The 26,320-nt window shown below is 52.0% G+C and overlaps 1 protein-coding gene across 5 annotated transcripts in view; it reads right to left on the bottom strand.

The window, feature by feature from the left end:
* Positions 1-26,320, bottom strand: part of ZNF423 (zinc finger protein 423) — a 334,889-nt gene that overhangs the window by 237,858 nt on the left and 70,711 nt on the right. For 4 of the 5 annotated variants that reach the window (XM_084757137.1, XM_084757136.1, XM_084757139.1 and 1 more), the window contains exon 2: positions 12,509-12,568. In XM_084757137.1, coding sequence (XP_084613263.1) covers positions 12,509-12,568 — 60 coding nt within the window. Of the gene's footprint in view, positions 1-12,508; positions 12,569-15,781; positions 15,832-26,320 lie in introns of those variants that run through there. The other variant, XM_084757138.1, reaches the window with a different exon arrangement.

The raw sequence follows: 26,320 nt of genomic DNA, 5'->3' as shown, positions 1-26,320 counted from the left end.
TCTGGCCTCCCTCTTGCATAGCCAGCATTCTGCCACAAAAGCTAGGCCAGGTAGGGAGCCATGCAGGCTCTCGCTGGCAGTGTGGGCTCACACAGCTGATGGAAGCATGAGGGGCCTACTGTAGGGAGTCAGCAGAGACGGGAGGTCACCCTACACACACCACAGAGCAACTTGGGAAGAGTCAGATGAGGCCATAAAAGCCCAGAGAATTGGACAAGAGCATCATATTGACCTCCCACTCACTGTGGTGATGTCTCTGGCCTTCAAGGGCCAGGCTGGGGGTAGGGATGGGGGGTGGGTGGGAAGATGCCCGGCCCTGCTTCCTGCCTGTTTCAGGCTGGCCAGGAGCCCTACAGCCAGCACAGGAAATAACAGGGGGCCCCCAGAGGCCGCCCAGACAGGCCCAGCACCTGCTGGCCACGGCTGCCCACGGAGGGAAGGAGGTCATTGTCAGCCTTTGTTTCAGTTTCCCAAGCACTACCCAGACTCCAAGAAAGCAGGGAGCTGACAACGCCTCCCATCTACAGCTGTCCAGCCTCCCAGCCCAGCCCCAGCCCTTCGGACAGGCCTGCCAGGTCCCTGGGCTCTTAAAGTGGCAGGTGCATGGTGAGAACTCAGCCCCGTCAAAGTTGAAGGTGGGTGTGCACGGGTCAAGATGGGACTCTGGATTCTGTCATAGTCAGGCCAGCACTAGGACCAGAGAGACATGGGTGCCTGTCTGGAAGAAAAAGTCTAGACCCTGGAGGGACCAATAAAGAAACCAAACTGAAGAAAAAAAATGGAGAGCCAAGGAGACACTGTACACCCCAAACACACTGATTATCAACCTGACCATGCAAAGGGGACATGGGGCCATACAAAAAGCAGGAATCAGCTGCCAACGCAAACACAATACTTTGGACAGAAGAGAAGCCATCTGTCATACACATGTACAGATGTATACACACGTTTGCAGATATCCTTGTGGGTATGCACATGCAACTGAGCATACATATATGTGTGCTATAGAGGGGCACTTGTGAAGACCTGGGCATGTGAATGTGCACACTGAGGCATGTGTACATGTAAAAAAAAGCGTGTGCCTATGCATCATGAGAGGTGTGTTGTGTGTGAATCTGACTTTGAACTGCACCCCAAGCTTATGCCCAACAGCAGTCTCTCTCACTCACACACAGACCCTGGCAGCTTCTCCCCTGTGACCTGTCACCACAGTGACTTCATCAAGGCTGGCAACCCATTCTGGTGCACCTCACACCAAAGGAAAGCCACTGAGCCCTAGGACTGGGAGCCAGCAGCTCCAGAAGGTGGGCCCTGGGCTCAGTTCAGGCAGAAGCCCACCAGCTGTGAGGCAGCACACGGCTCTCTAAGGCTCTGGGCCACAATGGCCATCTGTAGGGTCAGAGAACACACTGTAGGTGCCCAGCCCGGGCCTGGCACTGAGTGACAGCTCCTCGAATGGTAGTCACTAATGAGTCAGCAAGGAGCCTAAAAACCATTGTCCCAGCTTCTGCAAGCCTGAAGAGTATGCTAGACACTGGATCCTGAGAAGAGCAACTATAAAATGTATCAAGTGTACCAGATACAGTATCTGTGTGATGTGCTAACCACTACCAAGTACCAAGTGCAGCTAACGAAAAGGGGGATGGGTGGTGTAAATTATGTAGATGCAGTGATAATGAAGGAAGTTCTCAAAATTTGTTGGGTTTTTTTTTTTGTAAGCAATCAAAAAGAAAATATACAACGTGGACAAAATGATCCCTATGAGGAGGACATAAGTGGACAGCCAGCTCCAGTGTGTGCCTGCACGCCAATGTATATTCCCATCCAGTGCGGGGGCAGCAACCAGAGTCCAGCAAGCTGCCTGCAGCCTACAGCTGTTGTATCACTGACCATAAAGACCCAGAGGCTGGCCCATAGAGTGTTCATCTAGGAAGGCAGGACCAGCGAGGCTTGGTTAACCTAGGCCATTTCCTGCCAGGCACTGGCTCTGCCTCCGTAGTCCCACCCACTGAAGCAGTCTAACTGCACCATTGGCTCAGGGTTCTGCCTTTCAGAGCAGACTCTGACCTCATACCAAGCCCTCTGCCTAAGAAAAAGCCATAAGCAGGGTGGTTCTGAGGCCTGCCTGGGAACAAAGGTGAGACTGCTGGGGGGGAAAAGGGGGTGTCTGTGATGAGGTAGGGGGTAATCTGAGCCCCTCTGTTACCCCAACCTCAAGCCTCAAGCTCAGAGCTCAGAGCTAAGGTTCAACACATGCTTCCCCATGTGTGGTCCACAGCAAGAGCAGAGGCCAGGAGCCCCTGGGGGCTGACAGGAGCCCGTGGGGACTGAGCACTGCACACAGGGCCCCTCCAGAGCTGCCATTCCCACTTTAGATGAAGAAATGGAAGCGCCTCGGAGAGATAGAGTAACTAACTCAAAAGCTGCACAGCTAATGAGTTAGCCAGATTTCAAACCTAGATGTTGTTCTTAACAAAGAGGACAAAAATCGGGCCCTGAAGTGCCCAGGGCAAATACTAAACAAGAAAGGGAATGTTCTGGACCTCGCAAACACTTGCTAGCTTCCTGCCAGTTGCTGTGCCCAGGCTGGGGTCTAGGACCAGAGAACACTAGGAGTGGCTAGAGTTCAGTGGTGACCTCTTCAACCCAGCAGAAGTGGTGAGGGCAGGAAGCAGGAGGCTGGCCCCAGTGGCACTCAGGACAGCAAGAAGCCATAGTAGGATTATCTTAGGAAGCTTCCTGGAGGAGGTATGGCTTTAGGCTGCTTCAAAAGATGAACAAACGCCTGGCATGGTGGCGCATGCCTTTAATCCTAGCACTCAGGAGGCAGAGGCAGGTGGATCGCTGTGAGTTCGAGGCCAGCCTGGTCTATAAAGCAAGTCCAGGACAGCCAAGGCAACACAGAGAGAGACCCTGTCTCAAAAAACAAGAAACAAAAACAAAAACAAAAAGATGACCAGGAATGGCAAAGACTGAGGTTCCAGGAAGAGAAGAGTCTGGAGAATAAAAGCCTGGGTGAACCAGTGGCACCTCCATGCCAGTGTCAGAACTACAGCATCTCACGAATCTGTCTGGACCTGCCAAGCCACAGTCAGCATTTTGACAAAGACACCATGTTTGCTCACATGTTCGGGTTCAGACAGTGATGGCATACACTGATCCAGGATGCACAGGCTGGGTAACAACCCATAAATGCATCATCGCCACACACCTTTGAGGCTGTCCCGTTAATGACCAGGCTGAAAATGACCAAAGAACTACAGGCTTCTATGTCCCCCTGCAGGGCTTCCAGGCCTTTGGGAAGGGGTGATGGCCTAAGGGTGATACCTTCCTATAAGTGAGAGTCACCTAAGCTTGAAGAAAGCAGCAGCAGCAGCAGCCCATCCCCCAACACACATCCTCTGATGTCCTCTGAGAGCCTATTGTCACCAAGTGGGGGAAGTACTGTACACTGGCCTTGCCAAGACAGACAGACCTGAGTCTAGGGCCACTGGCTGAGCACTCGGCTGGGCCCATGTTCCAAGCAGCAGCCGAAGAGGAAACACGGCTCTCAGGTTCACTCCCTGTGCCCAGGCTCCAGCACACCTGGCTACCAGCACATGCAAGCACACAGATGCCTCGGCTCTGCATACATATGTGTACACAGACCTATCAGAAAGGAAGCACCAGGTGTGGCCTGACAAGAACAAAGACTGATGGAGGCCTGAGGAAAAAGGAGTCAAGAAGCTAAGAGGTAGCACATCATCTGAGGAGAGCCGGTCCATGTCTGCTCAGGCCTAGAAAATATAACCAGATGAAAGGGGCACAAAGGTACCAGGATCTGTCAGGGGTCTGAGCCAAGACAGCAGGGACTTGAAGACACACACACACACACACACACACACACACACACACACACACACACAGAGGCAGACAAACACACACATGTCTGTGGCTATGTGCACACATGGCAGATGCCCTACCTCGTGGACTGCTCACCATGGTAACAGAGTGGCCCCCTCTCAGCTCCAGTCATCACCTGAAGGCTTCTGAGGTCCCCCGTGCTGCTGGAAAGCAGGTCTAACAAAGGCCCAGCTCAGGCCAGCCCAGCCAGGGGGCCTTCCAGCCAACCAGCTGACGCATGCCCGCCATGCTCCCCTGGTGAGCTCAGGGCCACCATGTCTTTTTACCCAGCCTGCCTGGCTCCACTTAGCTCAACTCCCCACAGACTCCCCAGCCGAGCTAATGAGAAACTCCCCAGCTGGCCCTGTATAAAAACGCATTTCATAAGTCTTTAAAACGCTGGGAAATTCTACATCTCTTTACTGAGACTTTCCTGTTCCTTGAAAATGTCCCCTGGTCCTCATCAAGATGACGAAGGGAGGGGGACAAAGCAGAAAGGTGGACAACACTCTCCAGTGCAGCCTGGAGTCACACGGGCCCTGAGGGAGCTTTCTCCACAGGACACCCAGCTAGTGCCAGAGGGACAGGGTGCGACCCAGAGGACAAAAGCTCCAGAAGAGGGACCATACAGGGAAAGCAGGAGAAGAGGAGAGTCTGGCTTCACTGCCTTGGTTTGAAAACAGAAAGGAAGGCCGGGTGTGGTGGCGCACACCTTTAATCCCAGCACTTGGGAGGCAGAGGCAGGCGGATCGCTGTGAGTTCGAGGCCAGCCTGGTCTACAAAGTGACTCCAGGACAGCCAAGGTTAACACAGAGAGACCTTGTCTCAAAAAACCAAAAAACAAAAAACAAAAAAAAAAAAAGAAAAAGAAAAGAAAAGAAAAAGAAAAAGAAAAAAGAAGGAAAGAAAAGAAAAGTGAAAGGAAAAATGAGAATGAGCCTGAGCATGGTGGTGCACGCCTGTCATGCCAGCCCTTGAGAAGCCAAGCCAGGTGGGCTCATCAGCTACAGGGACACCAGTTCTGATGCCCAGTCCCTACGCCCTGCCTCAAGCACAGAGCTAAGGTGGCTAGGTGAGTTCTGGGAGTTCGAGGTTCTGTTTACTGGGAATGACAACGGAGTGGGTCCACTGTCACATGTACGCTGCCTGCATCTAGGTTGAAGGTCCAGGAGCTTCCGAGGGCATGAGTGGAAAGGGGGGGGGGGTGGCTGGCGGCTGCAAGACAGTCTCTGGGAGGCCCCTGAAATAACAAATAGTAAGTACACAACATTCTGACCAGACAGGACCACAGTGGCTTCCACTCCCCACACCAAGAGGTGTGGATATTTCTATTGACTTACCCAGTCAAAGCTTGGAGGTGACAGGCTGCAGGAAGATGGGGGTTGACTACCCCCTACCCCTAACCAGAACCAGGTTAAGAGGAAACAAGAAGTTCTACATGCTCTTCCCCCCCACCCCCACCCCCACCCCCAAAAAAAAGCCCAAGGCAGATGCCCAGCTCCAGGTGCTAAATCCTGCAGCCAAGCAGTTCCCTACCACCACATTCCCTGCCCTCCTCCTCCTGCCCCCCACACCCAACACTTAGTGGTGGTGGAAAACCTGGTCCCAGTGTCTGCCAGGAGTCAACTTTTGCAGGAAAAAGGTCCTCAACTAGGCATTTTCCAGGCATCAGCAAAAGTTAGAGAGCGCTAGCCAGACTCTTCCCCTGACCTAGGTACCCTGCCCCAGGTCCGCCGTGTCACTGCATCTCTGGCTGTTCTGCAGGGAAATAGTATTCTCACAGGCAGGTCTGCCATCTATGGGTGAGCTGTGAAGTTCATCCATGAGCTGCCTGGATTCAAATCCCTGCCAATGCTGCTTTGGGCTGTGTGGCCTGGAAGCAATGGGGAAGTGTCTCTGTGGCTCGATTTTCTTAAATCCATATATGCAAAGCTAATGATCTGACTCCAAGAGGCAGCTACTATATGGCAGTGAAGGAATCTCTTAATGAGGACACAGAGATCAAAAACGCCTGGCAAGAGAGTCTCAGACTCTGACCACAGACCAGCAGCACCAGTCTGGGCCAGGATGACGATGGATTACAGTGACTGGTACAAACCAAAGGGCGTGTGTCACAATGCTAGATAGATCTCTGCTAGCCTGCTAGGCAGGTCCAGGAACATTAGCCAGCAGGTTCACAATGTCCTACCCACCTCCAACTCATACAGTCAGCCCCCAGCCCCTCCTTCCTCTGCATTCCCATGGCTCAACCCATAGAAGCCATGTTAGAAGAAAGTCTCATTGTCCCTAGACGCTAGAAGAGGACACTGAGGCTAGACAGTGACAGGAAAGTAAGCATCTCTTTCTCTGGGCTCAGATCATTGACTTGCGTGGGGACAAAGAGGCAATGGGGTTTGGCCGGGCACTCATAATCTCACACTGTGAAACGTAGAACCACATTTCTTACCAGAATTTTCCAAAGTTCCAGAAAAAAAGGGAGACCATGGCCCGGGAAATGGGATCACACCCATACTGGGATGGACAGGAAGATGGGAGGGAGAGAGGTTCAAGCCTGGAGACCTGAACACAAGCCAATGAAATGGCCCCCTGGTAAAGCTATTACACACACACACACACACACACACACACACACACACACACACACACACACCTTTCTTACCTGTGACCAGGCCAAGAGCAGATGATACAAGAAGTTTCTTTGGCCAGAACAATGCTTTTCAAAACACAAGTTGTTCAAAATGAAATGCTGTCCCTAGTAGGACTGCTGCCAAGGCCCTGGAGAAGGGGCGCCCTCTCACGCCGCTGCCAGGAACGAGAAGGGGGTGCAGCTGCTCTGCCGAACAGTCCAGGAACCTCACGAGGCTCAATCTCATGCCGCTGTAGGACCCAAGAGCTCAGCCCTGGGAGCTGAACACGGGTGCTCAAACAGAACCCAGCACAAGCTAATTCACGACAGCACCGGGCACAGCGGCCGAAGACGTGAGGACCCACACAAGAGTCCATCGGCAGACGGACAGTAAACAGAATGAGGTCTATCTAGACTGGGGGGTTTTATTCAGTCACAAGGGACGAGGGGCAGCACAACCTGTGCTGTGGATCACTATGCAGGTGAAGGGACCCTGTCAGTAAACACTCCCCACCAACCGGCAACTATGGGCAATGTCCAGAGCAGGCAAATCGTGGGGGACGGAAGGCAGCCAAGCCACTGCCCAGGTCACAGAGGGTGGAAGAGAAGGACAAATAGTTATAGAGGTGCAAAGCTTCTTTGGAGGAGGGGTCGTATCTTATCTAGTTATGACAATGGTCCCACACATCTCTGAGCATGAGGAGAGCTGCCAAAGGCCTCTTCAAGTGAGTGAACTGATCTCAAAACTGCTTTTAAAACTGAGTTGCTATTTTTTTTTTTAAATCTCCCAGTTTTATCTGAAACTCAACTCTCTGTGTTGTCTCTGCAGATCTCAAATGACCTGGGAATTCCAGGCTCAATGCTCCACAGCACAGCCAGCAGCTGGGTGACAGCTGCCTTTAGCAGGGCCTGTATCATGTCACCTATTAGTTCACTTATTCTGCCACCAGGAGTCTGGGGGGAGGAAGGACACTCTGGATGTGTCAGCTAGGAATCTGGAGGGGTAGACTCTCTGGGTGAGTCATCTAGGAGTCTAGGGGAAGTGGGGCCCTGAGTGTGTCCCCTAAGATTCTGGAAGAAAAAAGAGGTCTCTGGCTGTGGCCTCAAGAGGTCAGGGGAGGGAGGAGAGGCTGGAGGCGGGGGGGGGGAGGGGGGGAGCTCTAGCTATGGCTCCCATTAGCAAAGATTGGCTACCACACCTCAAGCTGGCAAGCAAGGCAGCTAAGGGCCAGAACGCCGGCCCCCTGCAATCATACACAGAATGCCTTGGATTTGGGAGAAGACTCCACACCATTTGGATGCTGAAACAACTGAGGTCCAAAACATGTTCAGAACTTCTCCTGATTAAAATGTCTCTTTACATACAATACACACACACACACACACACACACACACATATATATATACACACACACACACCACATATAGCCCTCACACAGCTCCTATACAATACACACACATATATACACAATACACACATAATCTATACAAACCAGATACACACAGACCCCAACACACAATATACATATAACCCACAAAGTGCATATGCACACACAATACACACGTAGCCCACACAGACCATAAACATACACAGAGCCCCTACATCACAGCCACAGACACACAGAGACACAAACACACAAACACACACACATACACACACTCCCCACATACACTACACATATATCCCCTACACACAGCCGCCACATTAACAAAGACATAAACACACACAAGCGTGGGCCCACACCCCATGCACACATTACACAACCCCACATACACTATGTACCATGCTCAATATATACACACACACACATTCCACATAGGTATACATATATCCTCCATGTATCACAAAACCCATCTCACACACACGCGCGCCCATATCCTACACATTCAGACACAAACACACACTTGCCAAATACACATATCATACACACAGCACACAAGCACACATCACATACACACACAACATACACACCACCACCACCACCATACCTCCTGCGTTTTGTGAGTGTGAAAAATCACGATCTCAGCCTGGAGAGCTGCCTCATCTATTAACGAGCCCCACAAGCATTAGGACCCCAATTTGGATCCCTATAATCCAGGTAAGTCATATGAGCTTGGCAAGTCCTGTATTCCCAGCACTCACAAGGGGGAGACAAAATCTTCAGAGCAAGCTGGATTCTCAGCCTAACGGAAGTTGAGCTCCAGGGAGAGTCTCTGCTTCAATATGGAAGGTGGAGAGCAGCTGCTGAAAACACCAGATTTCAACTGCAGACCACATGCACAAGTGCACACAGACATGTACATACACAGGCATACATGCATGTACACACACCCCTTTCTCCAGGACCACAATCACATAAGAAATGAGTCATTTAAGACCCCACATTGCCAGGCCAGGTAGTAGTGACGAGCACCTTTAATCACAGCACTTGGGAGGCAGACGCAGGTGGATCTCTGTAAGTTCGAGACCAGCCTGGTCTACAAAGTGAGTCCAGGACAGCCAAGGCTACACAGAGAAACCTTGTCTTAAAAAAAAAAATAAAGACCCCACACTGCCATGCCCCCACCTCAATTCTGAAGAGAGGGCTTTCCCCTAGGGCTCTCTGCCCATCTATTAGCAGCCCTGTGCTCACCAGTCCCCTCACCAGGTTGGAAAACACGACATAACTTCATCCCTTCCCTGCCAGGCAAGACTAGGTTCTCCTTTGTTATCAGGTCCCAGATCAAGGACACAGAGGGAACAGCCAGCTGTCCCTACACAGCCCAACTAGTGGGAGACAGGGGAGGCCAGGGTAGCACTTTCAAGTGTACTTGGTTCTCTACCTCCCAGCTAGGTAGGCAAAGGTCAGGTTGCCTACTGTGGCTGCAGAAAGACCAGTGTGCAAGCCCCTGCTCCGAAGCACTCTGGCCACCACACTACTCAGCAGTTCTAAGGGCACCATGATGACCACCCCAGCCCACCTGCAAATGAGAACAGCAAGTCTCAGTAGCTAGTCAAGGGTAGCTTGGCGTGGGGGGGCGGGCACAGGGTCTGCTCCCCATAATCCCCAGCAGCACCTGTCTCCACTTGCTGGCATAGCCAAATGGCATCTGAAAATTACTAGATAGAATAGTTCCATCTGGACCTTTGGCCCCGTCCTCCTCAGGTGGCCCATAACCATGCCACAGGAAAATGACAGTTCTGCCACTAGAATACAGTGTCACCTCACAAAGCTATTACATGACCCTAAGGGTAAAGTAACCGACACACACTCAGTTACACGACTAATAAATGTGTCATCACCCACACACAAGGGCTGCCTGCCACACTGACTTCATCCTGTCCCAGGGTTACAGCCATCTCACAGGCCACACTCAGAGCCCACAAGTTCTTTCATGGCCCAAGTCCAACAGAACTGGGCAGGAGAAACTACCACGTGTCCCATTAAAAATCACCGCAGCACACCAGAAGGCAGCAGAGCCATCCACGGCTGGCTCTCCTTGTCCACTCCCTGGCCACATCAATGAGCATGTGGCCTAAAGTTCTCTGGAACCACAGAGCACAGTGGCCATGGGGTCTTTAGGGCCAGAGATGATCACAAGGGTCCACGGAGCACGCTCAGCTCTTAAATGGATCTCACAACTCCCACCACTGCTGGGAGCCCAAGCACTGGCCAGCCTACTGCAGAAATGTCACAGAAATGTTGGTGGCATGGAGCGCTGCCGACAGCGGAACTGCCTCCTGCGTATCACGAGATGCCTCAACACCTTGCGCTTCAGTCTAGGAGCCTGACAGCCTCTCTACATCTCAGCCACTGCCTCAGAGTTCCCTCACACCCCACCACTGTTTCCATACAGGAGTGAGGACAGCAAACACAGATAGGGACAGCAGCCTTCCTCCATCAGAGGTTTGGCTACAGCGGGTCCCTCTCAGGAAGCTGAGTTCAACACACACACAAACACACACACACACACACACACACACACACACACACACACACACAGGTCAGGAACTAAACATCCTAATTTTGTTTTGATTGATTGATTTCTTTTGAGATAGGGTCTCCCCACTGTCCTGGAACTCACTATGCAGACCACGTCGGCAGCCAGCTCACAGAGATCTACTTCTGCCTCCCAAGTGCTAGGATTGTAAGCATGAGCCACCATGCCTGGCCCATTCTTACTGTATTTGAGCAACCATAGGGGATTAATCTCTCCAGCTCAAAGGCAGACAGGACAGCCCATCCCACCTGTCCAGCACTGATCTATGGTCTTGCCTCTGCTTCTCTAGATCTGGAGCATCCCCATTGCTCAGGCTCCCAACAAGTCCCCTCCATAGAGTGAGGCTCTAACACAAAGGGCCAGGGTAACAGACCATTGACAGACAAAACAAATCGCATACCCAGGTCATCCAAGACACTATAGGCTCCAAAAAGCACTCAGAGAAGGCACCGGGCAAGAAGCAGGGGACTGGGGATCGAGGGCCAGTTCCCCCACTTTCCTACTCAGTCTGTTACAACCTTCACAGCTCAGTTATTTGGAAACCATCCTCAAGATTTTTGCTGGGGCATCAATGAGATGGCTCAGGGGGGAAATGTGCCTGCCCCCACACAAAGGCATAAAACAGTGGTTCTCAACCTGTGGGTCATGACCATTTGGAGGTTTATCAACCCTTTCATGGAGGGTCACCAAAGACCATCAGAAAACACAGATAATTACATTATGATTTGTAATGGCGGCAAAATTACAGTTACAAAGTAACAATGAAAACAATTTTATGGCTGAGGGGTCCCACAACATGAGAAACTGTATTAGAGGGTCACAGCATTAGGAAAGTTGAGGACCACTACTATAAAGGGAAGAACCAACTGCAGAAAAAGCATCCTCTACCTCCACACAGACAGCACGACTCCTGCACTACACATGCACACACACTAATAAGAACACATTTTTAAATTTTTTTGCTGAATCTAAGTACTACATACAGTCACTCAAAACTTTTTGTCAACATGGTTTCTTCAGTTAAGTGAGATGGCCTCATAAGCCATGCATGTCTACAAGGTCACAAATTAGATGCACAATCATTGATGTCAAACGTGTATAGACCTGGAACATATACCCAACATTAACCCCTTGCCTCAGTTTCCACAACTAAACGAGAAGCCTGGATAATAATGACTATCTGATAGGACTCAGCAGGCAAGACTGAACAGACCTTGGGCCCCCATGAATCTGGAGGCAGCTATTCAGAATCCAGGGGTACACCTGGCACTAGGTGGCTGAAAGGGACAAGGGAAGGAAGCCTGTCACCTGCCAATGAACTGGGACCCCCATGCAATGAGAGGCTGTGGCTGAATGCAGAACAGCCACTTCAGAGCTCCAGGGCCCCAGATTCAGGTCCAGCCTCAGTCCCTGTGAGCTGCCACAGAAGGTGACCAATTCCAAAAGCCTCACCCATTGGCTGCTTCTCACAGCTGGCAAGCAGCTGCAAGAGAAAGGTCCGAGATACAAAACCCAAGGCCCCAATGGTCATCCCACCCAGCACCCCACAATGCCACATACCACACAAGCCTGAGCTTGCTCTCCCACTATCTCCCCCCTAAGGCATCTTCTTGGGTCTGACAGTCCGTCCCAGGGGTGTAAGTACAGGAATGCTGGTTTTCATTTGCGTTTCACTCTACTAAAGTGGCTTCTATTCCATGTGCTTCGCAACAGTGTCAGTGGCATTCAGAGATGGAGGTACCACGCCTGGCAGTGGGGGCACTCACCACCCAGCTAACTTGCCCAGAGGATGGAACCACGGCCCTTGGGATGAGAGGGTATACTTGTCTCCATATGGAATGAATTTTACTGGCCATATGGAATAGATACATCATTGTGTTGCACGGGGAAGTCTGGACTAGACACAGGAATGTGACAAGAGGAATACCATTTCCATAACCAGCTGGGTGGCTCTCTGACTCCCCGGGGCCAGTCTCCCAAGCCCCCCAGCAATGCTGCACCAGCCCCTGGGCACTTACCTGCTGCCGCCACAGAGGAATCCCAGGCCAGCGAGAAGTCCGAGGCCTCCCCCTCTTCAACTGCAAGAGAAGAAAGAAGGGCTGTGAGGAGTTTGGAAGCTGCACACGTAGGTCATAGGGTAGGACACAGGTCAGAGAAGATGGAAGCACTGTGGGGGGTATTTGTACACCATCTGCCATGGGGTCGGGGACACAAAACCTACAACGAGATAGCTTTTGTTGTCACAGAGATGAAACAGTGATCAGAATATGACACAAGGGCTAGGACAAGTTTGGTGGAAAAAGTACTGCCATGCAAGCCTGAGGACCTGAGTTCAGGTCCCCATAGCCCACACAAAGCTGGACACCAGGGCATGTATCTGTAATCCAAGTGTTTTTATGGTGAGATTGGAGGCGAAGACAGGGGACTCTCAGGAAGCTCATAGGAGTGGTAGCCTGGCGTCTACAAGGGCACACAAGAGCTCCTGTCTCAAACAAGTTAAAAGACAAAGGCCAACACCCAAGGTTGTCCTCTGTCCTCCATGTCCACACACACACACACACACACACACACACACACACACACACACACACACACACACACTATAAATAATAAAAAGTATCAACCCTCAATGGCAAAGACTGTCTCCATTGTATTTCCGCAGCCTTGCATCCTGGCAGACATCACTAATCAATCACAGCGCTGTCTCTAGACAGACATATCTGAATCTTTTTTCTGTTCAGTACTACAACCATTAGTACATAGTTTCTACTCATGAGCAAAACATCTGCCACTCACAGAAACGAGGCAAGACTCAGAACGGTCCCTAATCTTGCAGGCATTTCCCCCGACCAAAGGCCACATTGCCTACCACTGAGATACAAAGGCTAGCTTGATAATGGTAAGGAGCAGATATGGTGGCTCTCAGAGTTGAAAATATGCAGTGCTGTTCTGTACTCGGGAGTCATGACCTGCAGACAGACCTCAGGACACACAAAGGCCCGCTCTTCCCAGGCCAGCAGACAGACACATTGCAGCTCATTGGCTGGCAACACGGCAAGGGAACTCACCTTCCCCCCACTTCAGCCTGGACCCCACAGAATGAGGCTTGACAGGGATGGAGTCTCCCCTACCCCAGACCCCAGCATTTGAGACCAGGCTGGTGGGGAGCAGGGGAGAAATACTATACGGCCTAATAGCACTCTGGTCCTGGACTTAGTCCCAGTCTGGAGTACATAATAATATTAAAGCTGGGTTATGGACTTTGTAAATGGAACTTTGTTTAAGCCAAAAACGTGCACACATGTTTTTCAGATTTAACAGGCCCTGCAGCTCTGCGCACGTGCAAGCTGAAGGGACCTGAGCCACCCACCTCTCTGCCCTTGATACCGTAACTGGAATTGCTGGGTGCCCGCCGTGAAACAAGCACTGTGTTCAGTGTCCCTCGGCTGAGGAGCCCCTAAAGTCTTGCAGTTAATGAGAGCCTGTGCTGCATTTAAGCCCCAACTCCAGGTGGTCCATGAGGAAAGAGTCCTCTACTGACCAGGGCACCAAGGGCATGTTTAGACTCCTAGTCGGTTCAAAGGCAGGCAGGCAGTATGCTGAGGAGTCTCCCAGTGAGAAGAAGGAGAGGGCTGGCTGTGGTCAGAACCTGGCTCTGGGCCTCACTAGCTGTGTGACCTCGAGCCCTACACCCAAGTCCACTCAAGGCTGTTGAATTTCCAACTCCCTGACCTTGAGGATGGCCACTCCCATAAAAAGAGCTAACATCAGCCACAAGACAACGCAAATGTGAACACATCTCCCATTTTGTACCCTGTGAGGGAACGGGACCGAAGACTGCTCTGTCCTGGAGACAGGGGACTGGAGAGGTAGGAGGAAGAGAGCAGTCCAGTGCAGCTAGCGAGGAAGGTCAGAGTTGGCAGGTCATGGTGCAGACTTCCTGTAGTGTGCGCGGTGGCCCTGACCACGGCAGCCCTCTCAGTGAGGGCCCCATATGCCATCTGGCCTTGTGCCTGGAACATGAATGTGTTTTCCCACAGCTGCTGGCATGCAACACCCATACACACACACACACACACACACACACACACACACACACACACACACACACACACGCCAGCCCTGGCCCACATTCTGCCTTTTGGAAGTATAAGCATATGGCCTTTATACATTCTTGATGAGAAAAAGAAATGCCCGACCTGTCGCGTTCCACACAAGGGTCTCACTGTCCAAAGCTGTGGGAATAAAGAGTGGTTCCTGCCTGGCCAGGCTCTGCAGCCCAGTCTGAGTTGCCAACAGGACCAACAAGACCAGCAGGCACAGAAAAGAAACTATACCAGCTGCTGCCTAGGGGAAAGCGGGGACTGTTCGCTGGGAGCCCCCGTATCTTCAGACTAAAATTCTGCTGCAGAGGAACAAAGAACCCACGGGTAACTAGGCATGTTAGAGAGGCAAGGCCAGAGCTTAGCAGCATGCCAGGAGGGCTACTCACCATCCAGGGGTGGTGCATTCTACAGACCTCCCCGGCAACAAGTTTACGAGATCTAACATCATGAGACCCAAGACACACCTCTCACCATAACAAGCCTCCAGTGTAGGGGGCATCTGTGAGGAACATGGCACGAGAGCCCAGGGCAGTACTCGGCTGGCACAGAAACAGAGGCTGGTGCAGTGGGAGCTACGTCCACATCAAAGCTGCGCGCAGTCCACAGGCACAGGAGGGGACATGAAGCTCACAGAAGGCAAGTGGACAAGCAGAAAGGCCTAGGAGGAGCTGAATTCACTGGCAGGGCACATGATGCAGCCCCAGGCCCGTCACATGCAAGACGCGCCAGAGATTGTACAGTTCGGCATTTTTGGTGACGTTTGCATAAGTAAGAGCTGTCACCTGTTGGAAAGATCACAGTCTCTCTCTTCCTTCAACGCCATCAGTCACCTCTGGTAGCAATGGGCACTGGAGGAGTTTTGTTTACAGTGTTCTCAAACAGGTTTCTCTTCTGCTCTCACAAACTAGCTCCATTTCAGAATCAAGCAGTAGCTGTCCAGGATCCTGTGCCCAAGAGCACAACAAACACACACAGAGGCTACGGATGGGACACAGAAAAGCTGGATGTGCCCAAGGTCACATGTCACACAGCTGGGCTAGCCTTTCCTCGCCCCCGTGTACCAACCCCATAAAAGAGTGTGTATCCCATCTCCCACACTGCTCAGCTCTCCACAGCCTTGTCCCCACTAAGTGGTCCCACCTCCCAGGTCTTGGGCTTTAGTCTATCTCATTCCACGCCACATACCTGTCATCTTGTCACTGCTAAGGCCAAGGCTGCACTCAATGCCAACAGCAGGAAGCACAAACGTCTGAATGAGTAAGTAAACAAGGCATGGCCCCCACAGAATGAGCTCCGCCTCCCTCCCAGCCAGCTCTGCTCTGAACCAGGCTACGGTAAGGCAGCCTCAGGCACACACTTGCCCCTGCAAGGCAGGATCCGTGAGGTGCTCACCCCACATGGCTTGGCCTCAGCAGATGGGAGGTATGTTGGACTCCCAGCTGCCCTGGAATAAAGAGACGGGGAGCCTGTAAACATGGCCCTCACTTGGGACCTGGACTACGGCCACGAGGAACAGCCCTTCGAGCATTTTTCTTGGGAAAAGAACATTTTCACCAAAAATTATCTAGGAAAATGTTCGCTCCCACAACCACCTGCCAACAAAGTCAAGAACCTCTGTATTCTTTGGAGAGTTTGGTTTTTTTGTTTGTTTGTTTGCTTGCTTGCTTGCTTGCTTGCTTGTTTTTACTCTGGGTCATGACCCTGGGGTCTTAGTAGACTCTGTTCTGTTCCCCTGGACCCAGGGACCACCCTACCCTTGCAGGGGACCCAGGCTCACCTTGGCTCCAAAGGGACTCCTAAGAGTCCCCCTATCCCACAGGAAGTGGCAAGCCAGGCAAACTCATATTTAGAGAAGCCATGTTTTAGGCTCCAAGAGGTTACCCTAACAAGCATAAAGGAGAGCCTCGCTGGCAGGGAATGAAAAACACACAGGGCTGAGGGTGGGGCTCAGAGATCAGGCAAGTATATGGCCAAAGGCCTGAAGCTGATACCTGGCACCACATAAATAAACAAGCTGGGATGGGGCAGAGGATGGCCTACTGTGTGTTGATGTGCAGCTCCTGCTTTGTACAAAAGGCCAAGAAAAGGTAGTAGAAGGGAACTGAAATATAAACTTCTGTGCTCACCAAGCAGTGTATCCTGGTGCAGGGGCTGTAGATGCCCAGGGAAAAGATTATGTATACTTCAATACAAAAGCAGGACGGATTCCTTGTCCAAGTTGCACAAAAGGGCTGGAATGCAGAGCGCAGCCTGTGGTCACCTCTGAAATCGAGCTTCCAGGAAAGATGACCACGTTCCAGAACAAAGCCAGCACCCGGCGTGGCAGAGGCTCCCTCCAGACCCCTCTATTGCCTCGGAAGCCTGGAAACAGCACGAGTGTCACTCCCACCCTGGAACCCCGTGTTCCCTATCCTCTCTGGTCATACGCTAAAATGAGGACAGCCAGCCAGCCAGCCAGACACAGCAATATATATATACCCGCCATCCCAGCCTTCAGGAGGCCGGGACAGGAGAACCAGAAGCTGGCTATGGTTATGGGGGAGGGAGTAAGGAAGGAGGCTGACTCACACTCTTAACTGCAAGGCAGGAGGGCCAGCAATGTCCTAGAGTGAGGCTAAGTGGCAGCCTCTGGACTCTCAGCTCCCTCTCATGGTTCTCTGGCCACACCCCCAGGACCAGCACCTCACAGGAAAGCAGCTGAGTTGATCTTTTCACAAACCTACTTTCTGGAGGCAGGAGAGCCCAGAGATTAGATCAGGCCTGGCTATATAGCAAGTTCCATACCATCTTGAGAGAGAGAGACAGACAGAGAGAGACAGACAGGGAGGGAGGGAGGGAGAGAGACAGAGACAGAGACAGAGAGACAGAGAGACAGAGATGAAACCATAGTAAAAATTCCTGGCACAGCAGCACGGTACAGTTCCACCAAAGCCCAGGCCCTTCCTGAGACCCAGCCTTGACCTCCTCACCCTAATGCAGAGTCAGAACCGTGGAATCCACAACTGGACCCATGTCCTTCTCCATCTGCCCTGTCATCTGTACCATCTTAAGCTTCAGGGTAAAGGGAGAGGCCTGGGGAGGGTGGAAGCTACAAGTTGGTGGTAGAGGAGGAGAAGGAGGAGGAGGAGAAGGAGGAGTTGGAACTTAGACATAAAGTCTTTTAAATGCTAGAAAATGGGGGTCTGGCTCAAAGGACCCCGCCACAGAGAGCAGCACTCATCAAACCCACACCTCTTAGTGTTGGATGGAGATGCAGCTTCACACGGTCCATGGTGTGAGTGAGGGCTATTGCTGAGAACTTTCATTCCTCCCCATAAAGCACCTGGGAGAACGAACACACACACACACACACACACACACACACACACACACAGTAGCAGGGGAAGCTAGCCTGTGCAGAACCACAGTAGTACCTGGCACTATGTTAGGCATCCAACACCTGCTCCCCTTCATCCCCCAGCCCTCCACATGGGGGTTCCCTTATCCACCCCCTTTCTGGCAAAGACAGGAGCCCCAGGAAGCCACCACATCTCCCAGGAATAGTACAGCTGTTTTCAAGTGTGGCTTCAGCTCACAGGCAAAGAAAGAAAGAAGAAAGTGGAAAAGAAATCTGTGCGCACCAGCCTTCATTTGGTTGCCCCACCCTGGTCCAGCCTAGCCTAACCTCAGGCAAGAACAGAAAGGAAAGTGTCAGAGCCATGTGCCATGTTAACAGGAGTGAAAAACAGAACCAGGAACGGGGAAAACACAAAGACAACAGGGCAGGGGCTAGTGCCCTGAGCAAATGAAAACATTTTTTTCTTTCTTTACTGAGACTTTCACATCTCAGAAGAATAAGACACAGAACAGAGAAGTAGGGGCCCTGGAGAGTGGTACAGGCAGCTCCCCACACCTGCTTCTCCATGCTGGTCCCCAGCTGGTGACGTAAGAGGCAAAGCACATCTCTGGACCATTGATATCCTTCAGCAACACCCTATACCAGAACCATACACCAAGCCTTTCACAGATGCCTCCTCAGCCGCTGCCAGAAAACCCCAGCTCTGCTGCCCCATCTCACAGAGGGTGAAACTGTCCCACAGAAGCAAAACAGCTCACCAGGGCCCAGTCAAGAGGACCTAGAACCCAGGAAGTCTAGAGCCAGACTCCCCACCTCAGAACAAGCTGCTGAGGTGACTAGGTTCCCAATGAAGCCACTTCCATGGGTTGGGAGGTGGCAGCATTGATGATTGTTGCCAGAACAACATTGCCAGCAAGAGGAGCCATATATGCAGCAAGCATGTCACAGAGCCTCACCCTGGGCGACCTCAGGAATCTGGACTTCTCTAAGTGAATCTGACCTTTGCTGGAGGTCTCAAACCACTGGCCTAGCAAGCCAATCAAACAGGGCATTCAAAGCTCGTTCTATAGGTGAGAAAAAAGTAAGGCTAAGTAAGCAATTGCCATAGGGCAGGCATGGGGCTGGACTTGGGTCCTTAACCCTTTGCTCCCCTACTACTTCTGGAAAGCAGAGCTCTAGCTCCGGATAGAATGGGGTGGCTCTACACAAGCTCAAATTCTAACTCACACTCTCAGTGCCCTACTCCATGACCCCACTGTCCACAAGACTCCTTTATCTCCAACCCCACACTCTCAGCTCGAGGACATCCTAAGAACAGAGCTCATCTCTTGGGTGTCACCAAGTGCACAAGCCCCTTAAGGCAACCCGGAAAGCCATGTGAGACAATGGCTTGCTAGGAAGTGTTTAGTGGGTGGCTCTTGAGAAGGAAACGGCTCGTGTTTGCAGTGGTCACCACTACCTGTGACATAAGTTATCCAGGCATGGTCAGCATCAACTTCTTCTCCCCCATCCCCACCACTGAGCACTGGGCTGGGGGAAGGACAGAGAAAGCCTCACTGCATCAGCAGGCACCTCTGGGGGCAGAAAAGAAGCTGCAAGGCTGCTGAGGGGACAGAGAAACCCTGCCTGCCTACTCCCTCAGTTCCCCCTAGCTACCCTGCCTGGACTTACTTATGAGCAACTGGCAGATGCTTAAGCAGAGAGTTCAAGAGACGTCCCCGCCCCGCCCCACCCCCACCCCCACGCCATTTTCTTCCTGTCGGATTGCATTCGTTTTCTTTTTGAGTTGCCCACATAAGTATACATGTATACAATGCATTAAACGAGGAAATGGAGAAGTTAAAAATCAAGGAACTAGAAGAGTAACTTCTCAGTCACAAAACACGCTGTTCCAACTTTGCAGAAGAAGGCTGGACCAGCCAGTGTAACTGAGGAAGGCAGACGCATCAGGATTCCTGCCTCAGCGTGAGTGAACACAGCCAACATCTTTTCCCATCAAATCAGAGACAAGAGACCATGGCTACTGATGACCCTCTGCGCCCTACCACCGGAGCCTTGGGGACTAATTTAACCAGTCCCCTGTTGCCAGATGCCTAGCCTGCCTCCAGCTGTTCCCACCGCCCGTGTCTACGCTGCATCACACAATCACAAACATCACACCTGACCACAGGACTGTGTGATAATTTTCCTTAAGATTAGTTCTCGAAAACAGAGTCTGGAGAACAAAGACTTCAGCCCTGTTGAGGCTACAAGGAGACACTGTCAACGTGTTTGACTTTCTCTAACCCTTGGAGGGAGGTACTGTATCTAGGTGACCAGAAGAAGGATTGGACTTTTAATCTTTGACCTCTGCACTACGAACTCTGTCTCCGGCTTCATCTTCCCAACCACCCTAAGGCGTCAGTCCCCAATTTACCGATGAGGAGAACAGAGCCTGGGTGTATTATACAAGCAGGGGCGTCTAGATTTGAATTGGGGCCTGTCCTCATAGCACAAAGCTTGCCTCACAGATGGGTACTATCTTCCTCAGGCGGCAAGTGTGGGCCATTACTATCTGAGCTTCCGGGGACGCCTGCACCTTCCCAGAAAGACAGAGGCTGATTGAGAAGGTGGCGCTGAGACTCCTCTACCCCAAGCCCTGCAGACGCATGCAGGCGCAAGCAAGCGCGGGGCTATGAGGGCTGGCTTTGAGCATGCCAGGAAGTCAATCACCAGCTTTCCCTCTGCCTTACAGTGTGACCCCAAGCAATGGCTCTACCTCTTTCAGTCTTAATTTCCACCTCGTAAAATGAGGGCAATAAAACTCCCATTCATTTTGAAGACAAAGAGAAATAACCCAGGAAAGGAGTTTGGCTTAGTGTCCCCAGAGAATGGGTGACACTAAGCAGAATTGCTCTATGTCCCCTCCCCCTCTTCTCTGAGGAGCTGCCTACACAGGCCCCGGTGGCTGCCCTCCTGCCTGATCCAGTCCCTCCCTGTGGTTGACCATCTTCTGAAAGAATCATCTCTCACGCAGTCACCCTTCTGTGTTCTCACTGACCCACCAAATGCACACAAGAACATGCATGCGTGACATAACGTGACTGCGGTGTTTTGAGGATAACACGGGGTCTCTCCTATGAGCTGCCCCACTCTGAAGAATGATGGCCGCGTGGAAGGCATCAGCAGTGTATGGAGGGGCCACGGGTCACCCACAAGCAGGGCTGCCTGGAGGCACCAGCTGTAAAGCAGGCAAGGACGAGGACTACACAGATCTGAGCACATTAGTGGAACCCAGCCCCTCACGCGACCTGCACTCAGAAATGTGGCCATTGAGGGCTAAAAGCAAGAAGGGGAGAATCCCACTTTTTTCTCTTTTTTGTACTTTTGTTTGAAGAAAAGAATAATAAAGTAGAAATTGGTGAGTTTTTTTTATGAGCCCTTAACAACTTGGCCCCTGGGCTAACGTACCATGAATGAATGGAGGAGCTCTGTTATACATGGGGTTTATTTTACACGCCCACGAAAAGGAAACTGAGGCTCTGATTGTAAACTGATGTGCACACGCTTGCACACACACACACACAGAGAGAGAGAGGATGGTGCACACTCACACGAGCACATAGTGTGGGAAGCATATTTTCACTGGTTGAGGCATACAGACCTGTCTCCTCTCTGCCACCCCCTCCTCATTACCCCTTTCTCCAATTGTGTGGTAAAAAGTATCTATAGTGTCACAGTTTGACCACTTTGAAAAGTGCAGGACGCTAGCAGCGACCACATGCATGCTGGTCTTCCATACTTTCTGTAGAGGGGCAGCCCCACAGCTCCCACAAAATGCCATTTCCATGTCCCCAGGGTAAAAGTAATCAAAATGCTTCACAACCTAAGAAGTTGCTATTTTTAATAAGTCTAATTTGGGAAGGGGACATTTCATGGGCACGGGTGTGCTGCGCCCCTCCCCACTCTGCCTGTTCGCCCATCCCCGGTGATCACCGTGCCCACGGAAAGACCTTCAGGGTCCCAAGCTTCCCCATCCGCCAGATGCTTGCACGCAGCCAAAGCTTCCGTCAAACCTGCACAGGATCTCCAAGATTCCTGAAAACCTTCAATCACTACACCCAGCCAGCACCCACGCAGAGGGGAAGGAGCGCACACTCCCTAGCAGTGACAGCCTTACAGCAGGCAACTCCTAGGTGATGGGCGTTTCCCATTCTTCCACCAAGCATAGGTACAGACACACTCACATGGATATGCGCACACATAAACACACACACACAGATGTTATGTTTCCAAACTCCCTTCTTCACACATTCCTTAGCTTCCCTTCACACACTTGCTGCACTAGAAACCCACTTTTCTAATACTTTTTTTTTCTAAGGCAGGGCTTCTCAGTGTAACGTCGGCTGTCCTGGAGCTTACTCTGTAAACCAGGCTGGCCCTTACTTAACTCACAGAGATCCTGCCTCTGCCTATGGAGCGCTGGGATTAAAGGCCTGTGCCACCGCGCCTGGCAGCTCTAATACTTCTTAAAAACAGACATAAAAAGCAATGTGGTGTGGAAGCAACATGAGCCAAAAAATCTGGAGACTGAAGCAGGGTTGCCAAGAACTCTAAGTCTAGCCTCAGCTACAAAGCAAGTTAAAGATCAGACTGGGCTATGTGAGATCTTAAACTAAAATCAGAAAGAAAGAAAGAAAAAGTTCCCCCAACCAATAATCAAATGAATGTGACTCAAACTGACGGACATGAGTGTAAATACAAATACAAAACCAGACCATCTGGGCATTTCACAGATGTGGAGAACAGTGTGACTGTCAGTGGGTGCTGTAAGGAGTGCAGGGACCCACCATCCAACCTAACAAAGTGACAGCCAATTGCTGCAATCCAAGCGCAGTGCTGAGCAGGGAGGTGGGCACATGGCCCGCCCACTTACCACAGTTCTTGGGGGGAAAGAAGAAAGGAAGACAGATACATTTGGTCCTCTCCCAGCACCAGGGCTAGGTTCTCAGTCAGGGACACTGGCCCATTTCACAGACCATGCATCCATCTGGGCTGGACCGTGTAGACTGGGCCTCAGGAAATCTCATGGTAAGTCCAGCCCAAAGCAAGGCCTCAGGAGCCTGTACACGGTTAAGAATGAGACTGAAGGAAAGATGCCAGAGCCCTCACAGACTCTTGAGGTCACACAGAGTCCTAAGAGAGCCTGACACTGGGCTAGAGGCACACACAGTATCCCTACACCCCAACCATGTCTGCCTCATCCCACATCCCTGAAAGACCCAAACCATGCCAGATGTGGGCCGCTTAGAAAGACCAAGTTCATTTTTCTTGTGTCCTATGATAATACTTGGCTGTGTTTATTTAACTTTCGGCTTTGGACAGCAGAGAGATGGAACAGGAAAATCAGCTTGGCTCCCTTCAAAACACAGCAGCCCACACATCATGAGAAGACACCCACACAGACGCTCCCCTCCACACTCCAAGAAGACATCTGGCCCACTGCTGGCAGGGAAGGCCCTTGGGACTGGGGGAAGGCTGGAGTTCATCCACAAGTACTGTGTGCCCCCACACAGTGCCTGGCTCCCTCTGGCCACAGTCTCAGGCACCCCTCCCCCTGGCCCCAGCCTCAGAGAGCTCTAGGTGACCAGCTATAGGGGAACCAAGATATGTCAAGGTCCCTCGATGACAGAGCCTGAAGGAGAAAGTGGGCTACAGAGTGAAAGGAGAGTCACAGGACAGGGCTGCCTTCCCCACCCTCGGCAGCATGCCCAGCCTCCTGCAAGCAGAAGGGGCCCTCGGGGTGGACTGTCCAGCCTGAAAGAGCCCTTCTCTCTGTTCTTCTGCACTAGGTTTGGTGTTCTATCCCTGAGGCATCTGAAACATGCTCCCTAGGCTCAGGACAAAGACATCACTGATGGGAACTGAAGTGACCACCCAGCAGGGCGGGGGGGGGGGGGGGGGGGAGGGGGCAGGAGGGGGGGAGACAGAAATTGTTTCTGCACTGCCATGGCCGTGTAAGCTCTCCCCAGATGACAGGGCACAATCACAGAGCCCAATCCCTACTCTTCCTACGGCAAGTTCTCCCCTCATGACAGGGGCATCCCTGTGCCCAAACTCCATCTGGGAACTGCTCCCCGCAGACCACAGTAACCCCCCTGCACTGGCCCCACCCCCACCCCATTCCTAGCTCCTCAACACTCAGGCTCGGCCACCTTGGTAAAAAGCAAATACAGAAAGAGCCTCGGGTATCCACAGGGGCTGAGGCAGAGAGCAGACACTGTATAGAAGGAAGCCATGGCTTCAAGGCTCCTCATCTCAAGAGAAGGGCCTCTACAGCAGACATTAAGGCCTGGTGACCCTGCCCCTGCCCCCAGCACATCCTGCTCCCTGGCCTGGCATACACCAGCCTCCACTTCTTGTTCACACTTCGGCAGAGAAGCACACTGTGTATGTGTGGCCCGTTCAGGGCTCATGGTCAGGACTTGAACATCGCAGAGCACAAGGTCGGAGTCAGACAAGCCTAGCCTTTGACACTAACAACTGTGGGACCTTGGCGTGCAGCCCACCTCTCTGAGCCTCTGTTTCCTAGACATGGACAAACAGGGCCACATTAGTATTGACCCTAACAGGTCCTGCAAGGAGATAACTGAGCTGTGAGGTGGGAGTCAAGGTTTGGCACCTGGGATACAGTGAAAGGGCTTCATGTAGGAGGATGGGAGCAGGGGGGAGCAGCTGGTCTCAGCAAATGACACCAAGCGAGCAAACACAGCTGCCACCCTGCTGTAGTCACCTGTTCTCCCATCCAGGAAGAACTACACTTGATTCTTCAGAGTGCTGGGTCAGGATGGGCAGTATCATAGGTTACATCACACATCCTATGTCACATGTCACAAGGACTGGTGTACTTGCTAAGATCGCACATATGTCCAGCCCAACCTTGGCTCCAGGGTCAGGACCAGGCTCTTACTACAGCGGCCAGGGTAGTAAGACGCTGGGCTTGCACCGGCTGTACTAGTCATTGCTGATCACAGACTCCAGTTTAAAGATTGGGGGTACAAGCAGGATCTACTCCAGTCACTTCCTCCACTCCTCTGATGACACAAAGGCCGGTGACAACCATCTCCCTAGGGTCCCAAGACCCCTTGGGATGGAGAAGCTGTCCTGGCCCCATCCTTGAGCAGGCCACAGCCACAAGGCAAGAAGAGCACAGAGTCCCTCTCCCAACTGCTACAGCCCTGGGGACCCACCCAGGGCACCCAAGGCTGAACTCCCAACTGCTCTCCTGTGCCAGGCGCGCTTATCCAGCTCCCGCTGGGAGGGCAGAACCTACCATGCTTGCCACAAACTCCCCCAGCCCTGCAGCCATAGCTCCCCCTGCCTGGAAGACAGCCCTGAAGACACACCTTCCACAAGCTAGAAGATAACCGGGGCAGTTATCTGTGGCAGGTACAGTTTCCCCAGGAAGATCTCCCTCCCCAGACCTGAAAGGCAGGACCAGTTAGTCTGATGGAAACCCAGCCGACTGTGGTTTGGATCCTGGTTATCTATGTCAGTCACACCAGCTTGGCGCAAGGAAGCACTCAAGATGAGACACACACACACACACACACACACACACACACACACACACACACACACACAAAGAGTCTTGGGTGATGCTGGGGTCAGTATCTTTTTGGACTTTAGTTCATGTAATCCTCCTCTTCAGCAGCCCAGCCAGCAAAGCCCACATCACAGGGCAGGTCAGAGGTCACCCAGCCACAGATTGGGAGGGCAGAACAGACCAGCCCTGGCTGCGGGACCAGTCTCTCCAGTCTCTCCCGCCCTGCAACCATGCTTGCTGCAATGTTTTCCTGCAGCTTCTGACACTTCTCTCTACCTAAGGCTGGTGCCCACTCAGCCCCATCCCTCTGCCACCAGTGCCTTCCCTAGAGACTTGGGCTACAAAAGCCGATTTTCTTACCATCTCAGCTGAGCCCACTCAGTGAGGGAGGCCCCCCACCTGATCTCAATACCCAAGACACTTCCCCAGACTGCGGCACAAACAGAGCCTCACTCCCCTCTGGTTTCCCCTAAACCTTTCTCAGCAACCTGTGCAGCCAAGACACCCCCATGGCCAAGATCCCAAGCATCAGGCTTGCGTGTGGCAAGCCCCAGCTCCTCTCTACTTTCAGCCCTGACCTACCTCCCAGTAGAATACCTACCATCGAGTGATTGTTCTGAATTCATCCAAGGCCCTTTGTTTCTTTACCTTTTTAAATCCCCAAGACTACAGAGACAACTTGTTTTGTTTTGTTGTTTTTTGTCCCCCCCCCCCAAACATGTTTTCTCTGTGTAGCCTTGGCTGTCCTAGACTTACTTTGTAGCCCAGGCTGGTCTCGAACTCACAGCGATCCGCCTGCCTC

Source organism: Acomys minous (genome assembly GCF_964271855.1).
Source record: "Acomys minous genome assembly, chromosome: 14".
Classification (NCBI taxonomy): domain Eukaryota; kingdom Metazoa; phylum Chordata; class Mammalia; order Rodentia; family Muridae; genus Acomys; species Acomys minous.
This window is presented reverse-complemented; position numbering and strand designations above follow the sequence as displayed.